This window comes from Bactrocera neohumeralis, chromosome 6, assembly GCF_024586455.1.
Source record: "Bactrocera neohumeralis isolate Rockhampton chromosome 6, APGP_CSIRO_Bneo_wtdbg2-racon-allhic-juicebox.fasta_v2, whole genome shotgun sequence".
NCBI lineage: Eukaryota > Metazoa > Arthropoda > Insecta > Diptera > Tephritidae > Bactrocera > Bactrocera neohumeralis.
The window spans coordinates 49,810,826-49,826,469 of NC_065923.1; the positions used below are offsets into that span (position 1 = coordinate 49,810,826).

Genomic DNA, 15,644 nt, shown 5'->3' on the forward strand with positions numbered 1-15,644 from the left:
GGATTCATGTAGTAGGCTATTTTCAGTTCACTGCACCCACTATAAAATCTAGTGATAATCAATTTATTGTAAATGACTATTGTGCATGACTATTGTGAATTGGCGCACCTTCTGCATTCATTCTCAACAAAAAAAAACTATAACAAATCTTTATAATTTGAAAAGAAATTATAAAATCTTTTTAAAACTTACCTTTCTCAATAATTAAACGGCGAATTATGTCTTTATGTAAAATGACAGCTTACACAGGTAGCAATTAATTTTTACGTGTCATTGCATGAAAATAAATATGGGTTTTGATCTGACTTATTTTACAGCCATTGCAAATATTTTTCTGCGTGTGTTTTGTAGTTGTGTCGTTGCACCAATTAGAAAATTTCAAAATTCCTCCACCGTGCAAGGGTTTCGCAAGAGCAAGGGAGTCCCTTTAATATTATGTATGAAGGAAATCGAGGTAACAGATATGCTTGTTACAGCTAACAATTAGGTAACAAGCAAGCTAACATGTTTATAAGTTAAAGAATAGATCGAGAATACATACATACATTGTGCATAAAATGGCGATGTGTTAAATAGATACCCGTCTTGCTGGGTAACTATCCAGAAAGTGACAGCTAGCGAAACTCCAATACAATGAAATAATTTGCGCGGAAACAAACACATATTCATACACACCTGGCAAGTCATAAGGTCTTTGCGTAAGAAAAGTATATACGATCGCATGTACACATAAGTTAAGGCTAGAATTGCCATTTGACCTTTAAGAAACTAATAACCACTCTAACAGAAATCTCTGGTGGTGCGGTTCGGTTATTAACCGAAGTTTTAAACGATAGCTGACTAACAGGATTGTTGTTCATCCAATCATAGTTTGCCGGATGGGATGATTAATTAGATTTTTAAATAAAAGATTTAAGAGCAAGATCCAGTTTCATGGCAAAAACCTTCCAGGAAGTGGCTAAAGCAATATTACTGGTTTTCTCTCTGCAGATGACTGGACGTGTAGAAGTCCAGATTTAAATGCATTGGGGAAATTTCTCTCAGCGCCATTCACTTGCGAGTGGCCAGAACCGATTCTTTTGCAAGTGGCTAATGCATCTCACGCCTTCCGGTTTTAGACCAAGTATTCTCTAAGCACCCAAAGAACATCCTTTTGAGGGCGAGCTAAAGGAAGAAGGCGAACCATCCCTCTTCAGGGTTGCGCGGCAGGGTTGAGACTCCCCAAGTAAAAACGCCTCCAATGAAAAGGAAACAAAAACTTCGGATGAGAGACCTTTTTTTCTGACGACCGTGGCAAGCGCATTAATGATTACGATTTAAGGGCATGCACGCGTAATGTCCGGACCTTTAATTGGGAAGATGCCGCTGTCCAGCTGGTTGATGTCTTGGTAAAAGTAAAGGCTGACATCACCGCCGTCCAAGAAATGCGATGGACGGAACAAGAACTAAGACAAGTAGGTCCATGTGGCATTTATTACAGTGGCCATACAAAAGAGCGCAATTTCGATGTGGGATTCGTGGTGGGAGAGAGACGCCGTCACCGCATCATATGATGAGTCGACGTTACGAGTTTTCGAGAGAAGGATGCTGCGGAAGATTTGTGGTCCATTGCGTATTGGCAACGGCAAATATGAAACGATGAGCTGTACGAAATATACGGTGTCATTGACATAGTTCAGCGAATCAAGAGATAACAGCAGGGCTGGCTAGGTCATGTTGTCCGAACGAAAGAGGACACTCCAGATTTGAAGGTTTTCGATTAAGTGCTTGTGGGTGGAAGCAGAAGAAGAGGAAGACTTTCACTCCTTTGGAGTGATCAGGTGGAGAAGGACGTGGCTGTACTTGGTATCTTGAATTGGCGCCAAACAGCGAAATGGAAAAACGACGGACGCGCTGTTGAAAACTCGGCTATAACCGCGTAAGCGGTGTCTACGCCAGTAAAGAAGAGAAAATAAGCTCTAGTAATTTTTTGGTTTTATGAAAATCCTGTTGCATTTCTGAACCCCAAGATATTTTCTTATATATATTGGTTAGTTCACAATGAAAGTTGGATATTATATTTGCTAATTCCTTTCTTTCTCGAAGTTCTGTGCAGCTCAATTTACAATGTATTCAAAAGTACTGAGCTTTTTCATATAAATTTATCATTTATGGATTTATTCAGTTATTATTTAATTTTCAGGTTCAATAAGCAGGAATTTTGTTTCAGAATAAATCGCAACGCTTTAAATAAAAGTAAATGCGTTAAATAATAATTTATGTCCAATATGCTATTGTTTTGCCGAAATCAGTTTTATCCAATGTTGGTTAATATTCTGACCGTTTAAATGTCATAAAAATTTTGAATTGATCTACATATGTCGAATTTAAGTCCAACTAATAGCGGGATTCTGTAACCAGTCTCTAGTCTCTATTTGAGACATTTTGAGGCAAAGTCTCAATTTGAGACTAGTTACTATTCACTAATACTATGTTCGGACCGACATTGAAAATATTTTGAAAACATATTTGTGTGTTGTGGAATCTAAGTCGTTCGGACCGACATGTGTGTTTTCGATGAGTTTTCACTGACAACTATCAATAGCGGCATTCTCTTGCTCTTGCAAGATTGCACGATGATTGCAGAATCTAGTGATATATGACGGCACGAAAATAAACATGGGTTTTGGTCTGACATATTTTACAGCCATTGCAAATAATTTTCTGCGTGTGTTTGCCGTTGCTCCAAGAGGAAAATTCTGCAATTTCTGCAGAATTTCCGTGCAAGGTTTTGCAAGAGCAAGCGAATCCCCCTAATATGAGAATATCAAGCGACAGCTGTTTTTGTATATGGAATGTAAACAAATATCAAGTGACAATTTTGGGCCGGCAAAATATGTCTTCCAAAAACATCGATTAAACCAGAGCAGGCACCGATTATAATGAGTGGAATGTAAGTTTTCAGGTAGTTTTCAGCGAAAACTGTGTTTTCGTTTGACAGATTTTACATGGACGAAAATACAAGTTTTCGTGCGAAAACCAGTTTTTCCCACGAAAACATGTTTTCGTTGTCGGTCCGAACATAGTATAAACAGTCTCTAGCGTTAGTCTCAAAATATTGAGACCTGGTAGTTAGCAGGTCACAAAACTAAAAAGAACTCTTGTCTGCCATTTTGTATATACTGAATAGATATTAATCGATTGTCGTTTTTTTATATTTTGTAAGCAACTCAAACACGAAAAGGTTAAAAATAAATAAATTTTACATAAATTTCGTAAATATTATGAAACAAAGTGAACATATATTTTTTTATTGATAATTATGTTTTTTGACTATGTTATAGAAAATTTAATATGTGTTATCGACATATTTATTTTCATTCAAGTGTAAAAACATCTCTGAATAATGAAATGTAATAGATTTTGTGACTGTCACTTACAGAATAGCAATATCATCTCAAGTCTCAAAAATTGTCTCTAACTTAAAATCTCAAATTTAGAGACTTGAGACTGTCTCAAGTTACAGAATCGCACGGTGAAGCTCTGTATGAACAGGATATTAAAATTAAAACATTTTACATGTTCTCATATGGGTTAACATTAACCCTATAAGGAGAACGTTTAAAAGATTTATGAAACGAAACGGTGATAAAAAGTGGAAACAAAATAAGGTTTTGTACTTGAGCAGTGTGATTCTAGATCGTTGTCTTAATTCAGCGCGTGTTAGTAGATTCATTGGTGCCAGTTTGGATCAAAAGGAGATACTTTGTTTCAATAACACATTGCATTCCAGAATGCCTAATATAAAAGTGTTTTCCGGCACTTCTCACCCGGACTTGGCCCAAAGAATTGTTGACCGTTTGGGTATTGATTTGGGAAAAGTGGTCACAAAGAAGTTTAGTAATCTCGAGACATGGTAAGTGGTATTTAGAATATGTTTATTATAGTAATCCCATTTTTACGGTTCTTTAATCGTTGTTTGGTGGACTTATTATTTACATATTGTGCGAAACTTTATAATCATAAACTACAATTAAACGTGATTTACAAAATTGTCACATGTGCCTTAGTATTGTGGTTAATTAAGGCCGCTGATAATAAATATGAAGCCGTTCTCTTTAAAAACGTTAGTAGCACGTTTTTATACCATTGAATCCATATTTCAAATATAATACTTTTGGTTATTTAAGTTGTAAAGATTATCTTATTAAATGTAAACAGTGCGATTATTATTTTTAGATTATGTATGTATATTACTACAAAACTGATAACGAAATGGTATATACGTAAGGGAAGAAAGTTTGAAATAAAAAAGCAAATATCAATTAATTGGTTATTATTCAAGGTTAAATTTAAGAAAGTAGAGTTTAAAATTGAATAAATCAATATTCTGTAGGCAGAATATATAATAGCTTAAGTATTAATATATCAATAATCTTTTGATGGATATAAGCGTTTTATTTATGATTTTAAAATGATCCTATTCACGTCCAATATTTAGTCATAATGTCACTCTCATAAAAACCCTTATCCCTGAAAAAGGACAGTTGATTTTTAAAGAGCTTTGGTCCTGATAGTAATTACTCTTTGCCAGGTCCGGATTTTAAAGAGGATGCATAAAATTTTTCAATTGAGCTATCGATATATCTGGCCTGGCATTGTCGTCGTTGGTCAGGCTGTAGGAGAGCGGCTCTTATTAGATGAAAACCAGTCAGGACGGACGGTCAATTGTTGCCCGATACAAAAAAAAAATTAATAATTAACAACCACGATAACAGGTCTACCCTTATGGACAAAATAAGGGGTGTGTGTTTAGCTAGTATTGTTTTTTCTCAAATGGTATCGTTACATTTTTACGATGAAGGCGGATGAGTAGAGCGTCAGTATCAACAACTGGAATTATTATTTTTTTCATTTTTCAAATTAAGTTGGCCAATAATATAAGTGTAAATAGTAATTAAAAAGGTGGTTATTTCGAAGTATTTTTATATCAATTTAAGTTTTGGAGTATTTGTAATTTTATATTCCTTTAAACATGATAGACTGAAAGGAAACAATCAAGTAGAATGGGTCGTAAAAACCAATCCTCCAATAGTCGTTTGGAAAAAAAAATCCCAAAATGAAGGAAAAATGTACAAATTCATAGCAAATATGTTAGGGGACTCGGACAACTTTGTAACTAAAGCTAAAAATATTAAAGGGAAACTTATAGTCGTCCTCATTGGAAAAAATGGCGTTTTGCGACTTCACGATAAAGTGCAGCGGAGATTAGATTGTGGACAGTTTGGCGTCGATTAGTGAACGGCAATGTACCGTTGCGGAAAGGAAAAAGAAATCTTCTTCTACATAAAGAAGATAAAAGTTTTTTGCTGGACATAAAAATTGGTGCGGTCCCACCGGAGAAAAAGTGGCGAAAACTAATGCACGAAAAAACACGGACGATATACCGGTTATTAAAAACCCCTGAACGGAATAAAGGATAACTTGAATTTTTTTTTATTTACAACAAATATTTTACACCTATTGTTTTGACCAATGCTATTTCTTGTTTTGGCAAACTTTAGTTTTATATTCGGAATGGAAGATTTCCGACATATTTCGCTTTAATAAAGTAAAGCAAAGATATAACTTAAACAAACTTGTTTCCATCTTTTTTACCATTCCTTTTTTTACCAAGGAACTCGCATACCAAATTTCATCACGATATCTCAATTTCTACTCAAGTTACAGCTTGCACAGACGGTACCCCGTAATTCAACTCGTTTCATCCTCCTGATCATTTATATGTATGTATACATATGTATATTCTACATTTCTATCTCGATTAGTTTTAGGTGATAATTATGTTATTATACTCTGTAGCAACATGTTGCAAGAGTATAAAACCAAAGAGTAATAATCCAATGCAATACAAATCATGTTCTTAAATAATTCAATTTGAGCGGTTTATCAAACACCAACACACAACTAGTTTTTACTACACATAAGTATATGTATGCCAAAAATGTGCATAAATTGGACAAACAAACAACGAGTAGCTAAGAACATAAATTGGGGATTCCCCTTTTTAGATTTATTTTGCACAAACAAAATAATAAGTCGATTATCGATAGCAACAAAAAAATAATTTCAGAACTTTTGATGTATTGCAAACTCTGATTCTATTTTCTGGAAATTCTTGTTAATTATTGTAGATTCTAATTTGTGAGCGTCAACTGTATAGGGATTTTCGAACTTTCGCTTGTTAATATGTAAGATATGGTTGCAAACTGAATGTATAATCTTGGATAAAATTAGTTGTGTGCCCGAAATGGGTAAAATCAGATTACTGTTTTTTAATCAGTCCCATATATTGCATACAAGGATATGTTTTGCTCTAGTTGATGTTGTGCCTAAAATATTGGTAAATTTGTGCGATATCTTAATAAAAGTAGATGGAATTATGTATATCATTACTTTTGTTTTGTATTCAAAAAATTCAAGCAACCCTGGCCTTCCGCTAGACAGAATATACTTAGTTGATGTTTTCTAACTTTCTAGTTGGTTTCCTACCGTGTAAATTGGTCGATATGTTTAATATTTCAATAACAAAAGCGACCGGACCGAAGTCACAAACCACAGCGAAATAGTATGAAGAGATCTAAAATATTACCCATTGTCATGAGAACGGAATTAAAATAGTAGTAGTAATAAACTTATATTATATGCCTTCAGTGCACATCGTGCCATTTAATATCTTATTAACATATAGAAAATTACTTATGAATATTCAATAGTACAGACTGTTATGCCTGGTTTCACAGTCCATACTTAAGTTGTGTCCAAATAAAATCTTAGCTAAGAATTGTTGCAGACTGAGTAGTCGTTTGCGTTTCACTGTCAATGCTTAATTTCTATAAAATTTTATTGTGATATATGGCAACGTTATTGGCAACATATGTTTTACAAATGTCATCCATAAAAATATGTTTAAAATATTTAAATTATAACAAACAATACCTAAATTTGCGAGGAAAGTGGATGAAAACGGATGAAAACAACAAAAGAACCCCGAATTTCACCGCTAGCGAGTCGGAGCACCTATTGGAACTGGTGGAAATCCCACTCCGATTCCATATATGTATGTATTCTCGTAAAAAATAATTTCTTAATTATTCTTTTGACAAATAACAATACAAAATAAAAATCAGCTGTTACTTAAGCACTGCTTAAGTCTCCCATTTTCAGTACTTAGCATAACTTAAGTATGGACCGTGAAACCGGGCAGTAGATTCATATAAAATAAGAGAGCATTTAAGAAATGTAAAAAGCGAAAGGTATATATAATATATATATATAATTATAATATTTATTCTAGTGTTGAGATTGGAGAGTCTGTACGTGGTGAAGATGTTTACATTGTGCAGTCAGGTTCTGGAGAAATTAATGACAATTTGATGGAACTTCTGATCATGATAAACGCTTGTAAAATAGCATCAGCGTCAAGAGTGACGGCAGTTATTCCATGCTTCCCTTATGCCCGCCAAGATAAGAAAGATAAGGTAATGTATAGTAATTCTACAAATTTAAAATTTATTATTGGGAATAATTGATCAACGAACATATTCTAAAAATTGTTTGCATTGAATACGTTGTTTTTTTTTTGTTTAATTGTTGTGTTTTAATGTGTAACAAATAAAAGGGAAGTTTTTATATTTAATATTAATTCTATCATTATAATTACTACTTAACAATTAATTTATATCTTTAACGTTATTCATAGAAGTTTCTGAGCTTAAAATTGTATCATTTGGTATTACCATTTGCTTTTCCGGATTCCGTGTTTTGTATTCTCTACAACACCCACCATTTTCATACCAATAAACAGGGTATCATCTCAGTAGAATGGCAAGACTTTTGCATGCTTACTAAATGCGAAAGGTATTACCAACATTTTCTAAATTATTCCACACAAAACTGAAAACCTGCAAAAAGAAATTCTGTTCAAATAAGTCGTTTAGTTTGAGAGAGAGCAATTAAAAATAATTTTTAAATTTTGAATCCCAAAACGAGATACAAAATACAAAAAATTTAATGCCAAAAAATAGATAAAAAATTAATTCTTATTTTTATTAAATTCGTCATATCAAATACGGGATTGAATAAAAATTAATACCAAACAACTGAATATAATTTTTTTTAATGCCAACTTTCGGATTGAAAAAAAAAATAAATAAATTTAATTCAAAGCATATGAATATGAATTTTCAACACAAGTTTAATTGAATTGTAATTTGAAAATTAAAAATGATATATAAGAATCACATATACCTCTTCCCTAGGCTTGTAACACCGTGAGATTCGTAACGGAGTTGCTATATCTCCTTTTATTTATTAATTTTGGGTCTAAAAATTATATTTTCAATTTTCAACACAAGTTTAATTGAATTGTAATTTAAATATTAAAAATGATATATAAGAATCACATATACCTCTTACCTAAGCTTGTAATACCGGGAGATTCGTAGCGTAATGGGTTACGGAGATATAGCAATTTAGGTTTATGATCCTATTCCGAGCAAATATGTATAAAAGCAATTTTACTGGTTTAGCTTGTTTTGTCATTCTGGATCTGTTAAGATCACTTCGTTCAACAAGGGGTTTAAGGGGTATACCAGTGTAACACATGAAAAATGAGGCGATTTTTTTAAAGAAAATACTCGATAGAATGTTTTGAAGTTCTTTGGACATAATAAGGTATATTTTAAGCTACGTATATTAAAATTTTTTTACAAAAATCAAAAATGGTATTAAAGTTGAAGGTATTTCCTATACAATAACCTACGATTTTGGAAAAATATTGAAAATTAACAAATTGGCGTAGGTCAGAAAAAAATTTCGTTCTTTAGGTAAAAAATGGTCGTTTTTTTAATGTCAAATTGATAATTTTCAACCAAGCAAAAAGATCGTAGGTCATTGTATAGTAAATATATTCAAGAATACTCAGTTTCAATTTGAAGTCGATCGGTTTCTCGTTGAGTTACGATGTCAGCAATTTTTAAAAATGTCGTTTCGAAAAAATTTCAACTCTATTTATACATGCGACCGGTCGCTCTTTAGAACGCTGCCATTTAAAAACTATATATAATATGACCTTGCCGATTTCACATGATATTTTTGAAAATATTTTTTTTTTTTAAATTGTCACGCTGGTATAGCTCCTTAAGGTGTTTTGAATATATCATATTTCCGAATTTTTTTTTTTAAATACCAATTCTAAATACATCAAAGCTACGGTATGAAAAATTTAATCTATTTTATCTATGAAACAAAGCGAGTTTGTCCTGAAATGTCCAAAGGTTCTGGAAAGTAAAGGAAATATGTAATACATATGTACATACAGTAATTTTCTTATAAATTATATGAACATATGTATACAATATTTTAAGTACAACAATTAAAAATTAAATTTTAAATATAATTGGTTTGAAATTTCTTTGAAACCCTCCGTTTTACTTTTAAATATAGCAAAAGCATTTAGTAATTGATAACAGCAGGGTCTACGTAACCAGATTAATAGGCTAGCCAGTCAAAAACGCAGAATCGTGGGTCGTGTCAGCTGGCACGACCTATCTTATGGGCGCGCAATGTAACTGCACACTCAAAAACGCTACTCCCTTCTCTCTTTGACGTGGGATGACGTGAGAATTCACGACATTTGGATTTTTGCCGTGGAAACGTGTCAGCTGATTGCTGTCTCACAACGCAGGGTTGCCAATATCGGTACACTGTAGCAATTATCAACTTTTATAATTCAATCTGTTCAATATGTTTCAATATGTTTGAAATTTTCACAAAATAACTCAAAATCAGAGTCGAATGCTATTATTTATAAATATATAAACTATTTTTGATAGTTTGTTTTCAGTTTTGGTATTTTATATTGTAAAAAATTGTAATTGAAAACAAAGAGGTGCTCAAAACTATATATGCGCATTGAGCAAGGGCAACATTGTTCACATGTAAACAAACAAAGATGGCTGATTTCTGCGTTTTTACCACGTTTTTGACTGTGCACACATTTTGCCGATAAGGAAGGAAAAAGAAGGAAGGGAGTAGCGTTTTTGTAACGCAACATGTTGTGTGTGTACAAAAAGTAATAATTTCTACTTCTAATGTTACCGTTATTTCAGTAATGCTTATTTGCAAACATGTTTTCCGGAAAAACCCGTTAACTCCAACCTGAGTCAACATGTTTTCCGGAAAAACCCGTTAACTCCAACCTGAGTCATCTAACTGTGGGTTCAGGAAACAAGTAGTTTCGACAGGTCGGACCATACGGAACGTGATGTACAGGGATGGTTAGTGACATGCGTGGAATCTTTGTCTGTGTGACATAAGAGTTTAATTTACCAGAATGTATGTATTTGCTCGAGGGTTCTTGTTTAACTCCAAATAGACCATACACCGGAAGGAGCCGAGGAAATGTTAAAAGGTGTTTTTGGCTTCTCTGCGAATGTCGTTTAATGCCAACCGATACTTACTCGGGTCTGACTGGTCAAATGTTGTAAGATGTATTACAGAAATGGAACCCTCGATGTTTTTAGGAGGCGGTTCCGTTTCAAGCCAGTGGCGCTAATGATGATATCTAGGAAACTAATACTAATGAGAAACTTTACGTTTACTCGATACATATTTAATATATGTACATATGACCACGTGTTCGGCAAAATAAAAATGAAAACATATTCCGATAATTGTGGTAATGTTTGGGATCTAATATTCAATATGATAAATCACAAGTCGCAAATGGATGTAGAGAGCCAACTATCTATAATGACTTAAAAATATATCACTAATTTTCTCGGGTTGTGTTTTGCTAAATATTAATAATAAGACAAAAAATTGTGTATAAAGTAGATTTCCATATGAGTGTAATTACCTTGCATGTAATGGTTTTCCAACGCATCCCTTTGTGCATTGTAGTTTATATATCGGGTGATTTTTTAAGAGCTTGATAACTTTTTTAAAAAAAAAAAACGCATAAAATTTGCAAAATCTCATCGGTTCTTTATTTGAAACGTTAGATTGGTTCATGACATTTACTTTTGAAGATAATTTCATTTAAATGTTGACCGCGGCTGCGTCTTAGGTGATCCATTCGGAAAGTCCAATTTTGGTTAACTTTTTCGAGCATTTCGGCCGGAATAGCCCGAATTTCTTCGGAAATGTTGTCTTCCAAAGCTGGAATAGTTGCTGGCTTATTTCTGTAGACTTTAGACTTGACGTAGCCCCACAAAAAATAGTCTAAAGGCGTTAAATCGCATGATCTTGGTGGCCAACTGCCCATCCCGAAAAATGCACTGTTTGGTGTGGTTTGTACGCTGGTGGAATCATTGGACCGTATTTTTCAAAGATGCTGTTGGACGCAACGTTACGGTGAATGGCGATCGCTATCGTTCGATGCTAACAAACTTTTTGTTGCCAAAAATGGAAGAACTGAACTTGGTTGACATGTGGTTTCAACAAGATGGCGCTACATGCCACACAGCTCGCGATTCTATGGCCATTTTGAGGGAAAACTTCGGAGAACAATTCATCTCAAGAAATGGACCCGTAAGTTGGCCACCAAGATCATGCGATTTAACGCCTTTAGACTATTTTTGTGGGGCTACGTCAAGTCTAAAGTCTAAAGTCTACAGAAATAAGCCAGCAACTATTCCAGCTTTGGAAGACAACATTTCCGAAGAAATTCGGGCTATTCCGGCCGAAATGCTCGAAAAAGTTGCCCAAAATTGGACTTTCCGAATGGACCACCTAAGACGCAGCCGCGGTCAACATTTAAATGAAATTATCTTCAAAAAGTAAATGTCATGAACCAATCTAACGTTTCAAATAAAGAACCGATGAGATTTTGCAAATTTTATGCGTTTTTTTTTAAAAAAGTTATCAAGCTCTTAAAAAATCACCCGATACTTGGTCTTGCCATAAATTCTGTTACAAAGTTATAATGCATGTTAAAGAAGTTTGTAATAATCAAAACTACAAAATCTACGCGATCCAGCTGCCGTAATTGCTTGGGGAGGTCCCCGGTAAATGCGTTACACCTCTTCTCTTCTGTCAAAAGTGGGGCAAAAGTGTACTACTAGTATCTTCGAAATTTATTAAAAATTTATTTTTGACAGAACTTGTAACAGAACTTATGACAGGACTAAGTGGTTTATATTCTATTTACTAAAGTCTTTTGCATGAACTGTATGACTTGTTTTTAAAACTTTATACTTTTACATCTACATAAATGTAAAAAGGTACATTTGCGATGGACAGCTATCCATATACGGCTGCATACCTCTAATGGATTACTAAAACCTTTTATCTCTACATCACCGTTAGAACTCATAATGAGTTATACTGAATTCTCGTATGCACGTCATTAGACCCCTGTCATGCCCACAGTGGTATTATTAACAATCACGAAATATGGCAAAAGTCAATGAACTAGATAACTCGGTATTCGGTGTAGGAAGTCAGACAGGAATGAGGCATATGTGCTTTTGTAATTTTTGAAAGTAGTTGTGTCCTTTACTTATTGTTCGTATTTCATGAGCTACAGAGCTATGTATATCATATATAAAACTTATTCAAAACTACTAAACTTTCATTAACTAACTCTCTAAAAAAATAACGTGAGAAAAGCAAGGTTAGGAAAAAATAATGGTACATTAGGCTTGGCATTGAACTATAGGCATGGTACCATGGAGCATTTCGAGTGATGTTTCATGTTTCTAAAATTTCTTAATTCATCTGTGTTGGCCAAATTTGTTTAATAATGTTAGTAATACATACATTGGGCTTGATGATTGTGGATCATCTATTGTGCGATTACTTATGAACTCACATCGTTAATGCTTTTACTTATACTTTATACATTTATATCGCAATTGCACAACCTAGATTCCATATACATACATACATGTACTGTTAAACAAAAATAAATGTATTTACTATATTGGGTATTTTCAAACATACATATATACAGACACACATATACATTTTATAAATTCATTCATATCTGTGGTTTTTGATTGAGCATAATTTCGACGAAATTGTAAAAATTATAATATTATACATGGATAAAATTGTGACCACATGAAAGATAAAATCCAAATTAATCAAAAGCTACTTAGATAATTTTATTAATTTAGTCACTGAGGAATCGATTTATAGTCTTTCTTTTATGGTATACGATTCTTTCTAAAGCATTTCTTTTTTCATTTTCCGATACAGTTGCAAGGTGGTGAAGATGGCTATGACATGAAGTTCGCCAAAAAAAATCACGACTGGAAATTTAGGGTATTTACAATCTTTAGTTTTTATTTATCCTTTCAAAAATACATACTTTGCTTTTTAAATAAACTCAAATTGAAATATTTGAAATTAACCACAAAAAAGAAAAAGTATACATATATATATGTTGTAACTGAATAAGTATTTGAAACTAAATTAACTTAATATTTGGAATGGAATTTATAAAGAAATTCCAATTTGAAAATAATTATCCTTTGAGATAGCAGATTAAATATAGTATTTCATTAATAAGTTATAATTCATATATAATAATAACATACATATTAACTATTAAATTTTACAACAATAAGTGAAATAATCCAACCAAAAACTGCAGAATTGTTAACATAATTTTTTTTACAGTTAAGTTCAAGTCCACTAATAACTAGCTCACTGGTAATAGAAAGCACCATCTATTTCTAAAGAATGCGTTTTTTTTGATTGTAGTGAATTTTTTGTTTTTTTTTTTTTTTTTTTTTTTATTTTTTTATACATACAAATTTAATATAAAAAACGATTTTCCTAACGTAAGTTCAATGGCGATAACTGACGCGTACGATTCCGTCCGTTTTTTCGATCTTCTTAGTGTGTCGCGTCGTGCCGTGAAATAAGAAAATTTAGTGCACAGTATACATATGAAATATTTTGAAGCAGCGTTTCTAAGAAGCAGTCTAAAGGTCCCAAATATACTGTCAAAAAACTAAAAAAAGTATTTAAATACGAGTTAAGCATTTGTGAAGAAATTGTCTGACTATCATGGAGAAACTGGAAACTTGGTTGGGAAGCTAGGAAGAGGAAGCAATCACATGACAAAGTTATTGTTCTGCTTTTTGAGAAGAAGCCATTGCTCAGTCTAACGTATACTAACAAAAAATTCCTTAAAAAGAGATAAGATATATCTCTAAATACAATGCGGGACAGACTTCAAAAATCTAGAAACACTGCAGTACTGGATCAAACGCTTTCTTTGAAAAACAAATTAAAAAAAAAGGTTGCATTGGGCGCTGGAAAACATCAACCGTGATTGCAACTTTTGTACTGTTTAACCCCTTGAAACGTGATTAGCTAATAATAGGGCAAACATTTATCCGAAGGAGTGTTAAGTAAGCACCCCCTAAAGGTGCATGTTTACCGATGCTTGTTTGCTAATGGATTTGGAGCTTTGAGATATTTCCCAGAAGACATGCAATGTTGCTGGAATGATCGGCTGAAATGCTTTACGGCAAAGATGGACAATGATTTGATACAGCAAGAAAACAATGATGCGAAAGATAGGAACAAACTGTACTAAGTTGCAACAAGAAAAACATATTGTTAATTTAGATTGGACATCAGTCACCACACACCAATACAATAGAGAAAGTCAAAATATCAATAAAGTATTTATGTCAACTAAAAATTTCATTTGGCTACTCCAACATACCTGGAGTTTGCTTCCTGTGGAATATGCGAAAATTTAGTTGCAAGTTGCCAACGAAAATGTCAGGCTTTAATAAACAACACGGGAGACTGGAGCCAGTATTTAATAAATGTTAGCTATAATAAAACAATGTATTTTCTATAATAACCACATTTTTCCAAATAAACCTGCCTACACTTTAGAAATAAAAACTTTTTTTTGAACACACTCTAAATTTGTAACACTTGTGAATTAATTTTTAATTTTCTTTTGTCTTATAGAAATAAATTTTTATAATTAAACAAATGCAAGTGGCATAACTTTAATGAATAATCACTAATACTTAATCGCACGATTTGTTATTATTAACCTGATTAAATATTAGTAGAATGCCGTGAAGTGATAACTTGAGTATAAATGCAGATCATTGCTACTTAATCCATCATATTTCATAATACGAATAGCAACCCTTTACTTTTTTGAGAGGCTATGTTCAAATAATTTGCAATTTCGGAAAATGAAACATAAAATAATGGAAGACAAAACACGTTGATTAGAATTTAAAATCGTGTGATTGATATAAATTAATCTTTGAATTCGTCGTGAAATTAATAAAATCCTATGAATGAAATGCCACAGTTTTTCAATTTGAAAAAAAAAAAAAACTCCCAACAAAACGTGAAAGTGAATAATAGGTCTAGTAAAAAGAAATCCGTTGTTTTTGTATTAAATTAAATGTTTAATTTATCATAATTAGAATGCTCCGATTTAGGTCAAGTATGTGCTATTGTGTTTGATAATTTGTTGCCATTTTAATAGTAATTTAATAATGCCACTCTCATAGAAACGCTGGTCCGAGCAAGAACTGGGGCAGTCGATTTTCTCAAGCTTCTCTTGAGGTGTCTTATGAACGTTTTACATTTCACTTTAGATTTCAAAA

The 15,644-nt window shown here is 32.8% G+C and overlaps 1 protein-coding gene across 2 annotated transcripts in view; it reads left to right on the plus strand.

Annotated features, from left to right (window-relative positions):
- The first annotated feature begins 3,596 nt into the window (after nt 1–3,596).
- Nucleotides 3,597–15,644, plus strand: part of LOC126761055 (ribose-phosphate pyrophosphokinase 2) — a 35,722-nt gene continuing 23,674 nt past the window's right edge. Inside the window, exons 1-3 of one of the 2 annotated variants that reach the window (XM_050476962.1) lie at nt 3,597–3,895; nt 7,337–7,520; nt 13,246–13,311. In XM_050476962.1, the coding sequence (XP_050332919.1) occupies nt 3,612–3,895; nt 7,337–7,520; nt 13,246–13,311 (534 nt within the window). In that variant the 5' untranslated portion in view covers nt 3,597–3,611. The remainder of the gene's footprint in view (nt 3,896–7,336; nt 7,521–13,245; nt 13,312–15,644) is intronic. The other variant, XM_050476963.1, reaches the window with a different exon arrangement.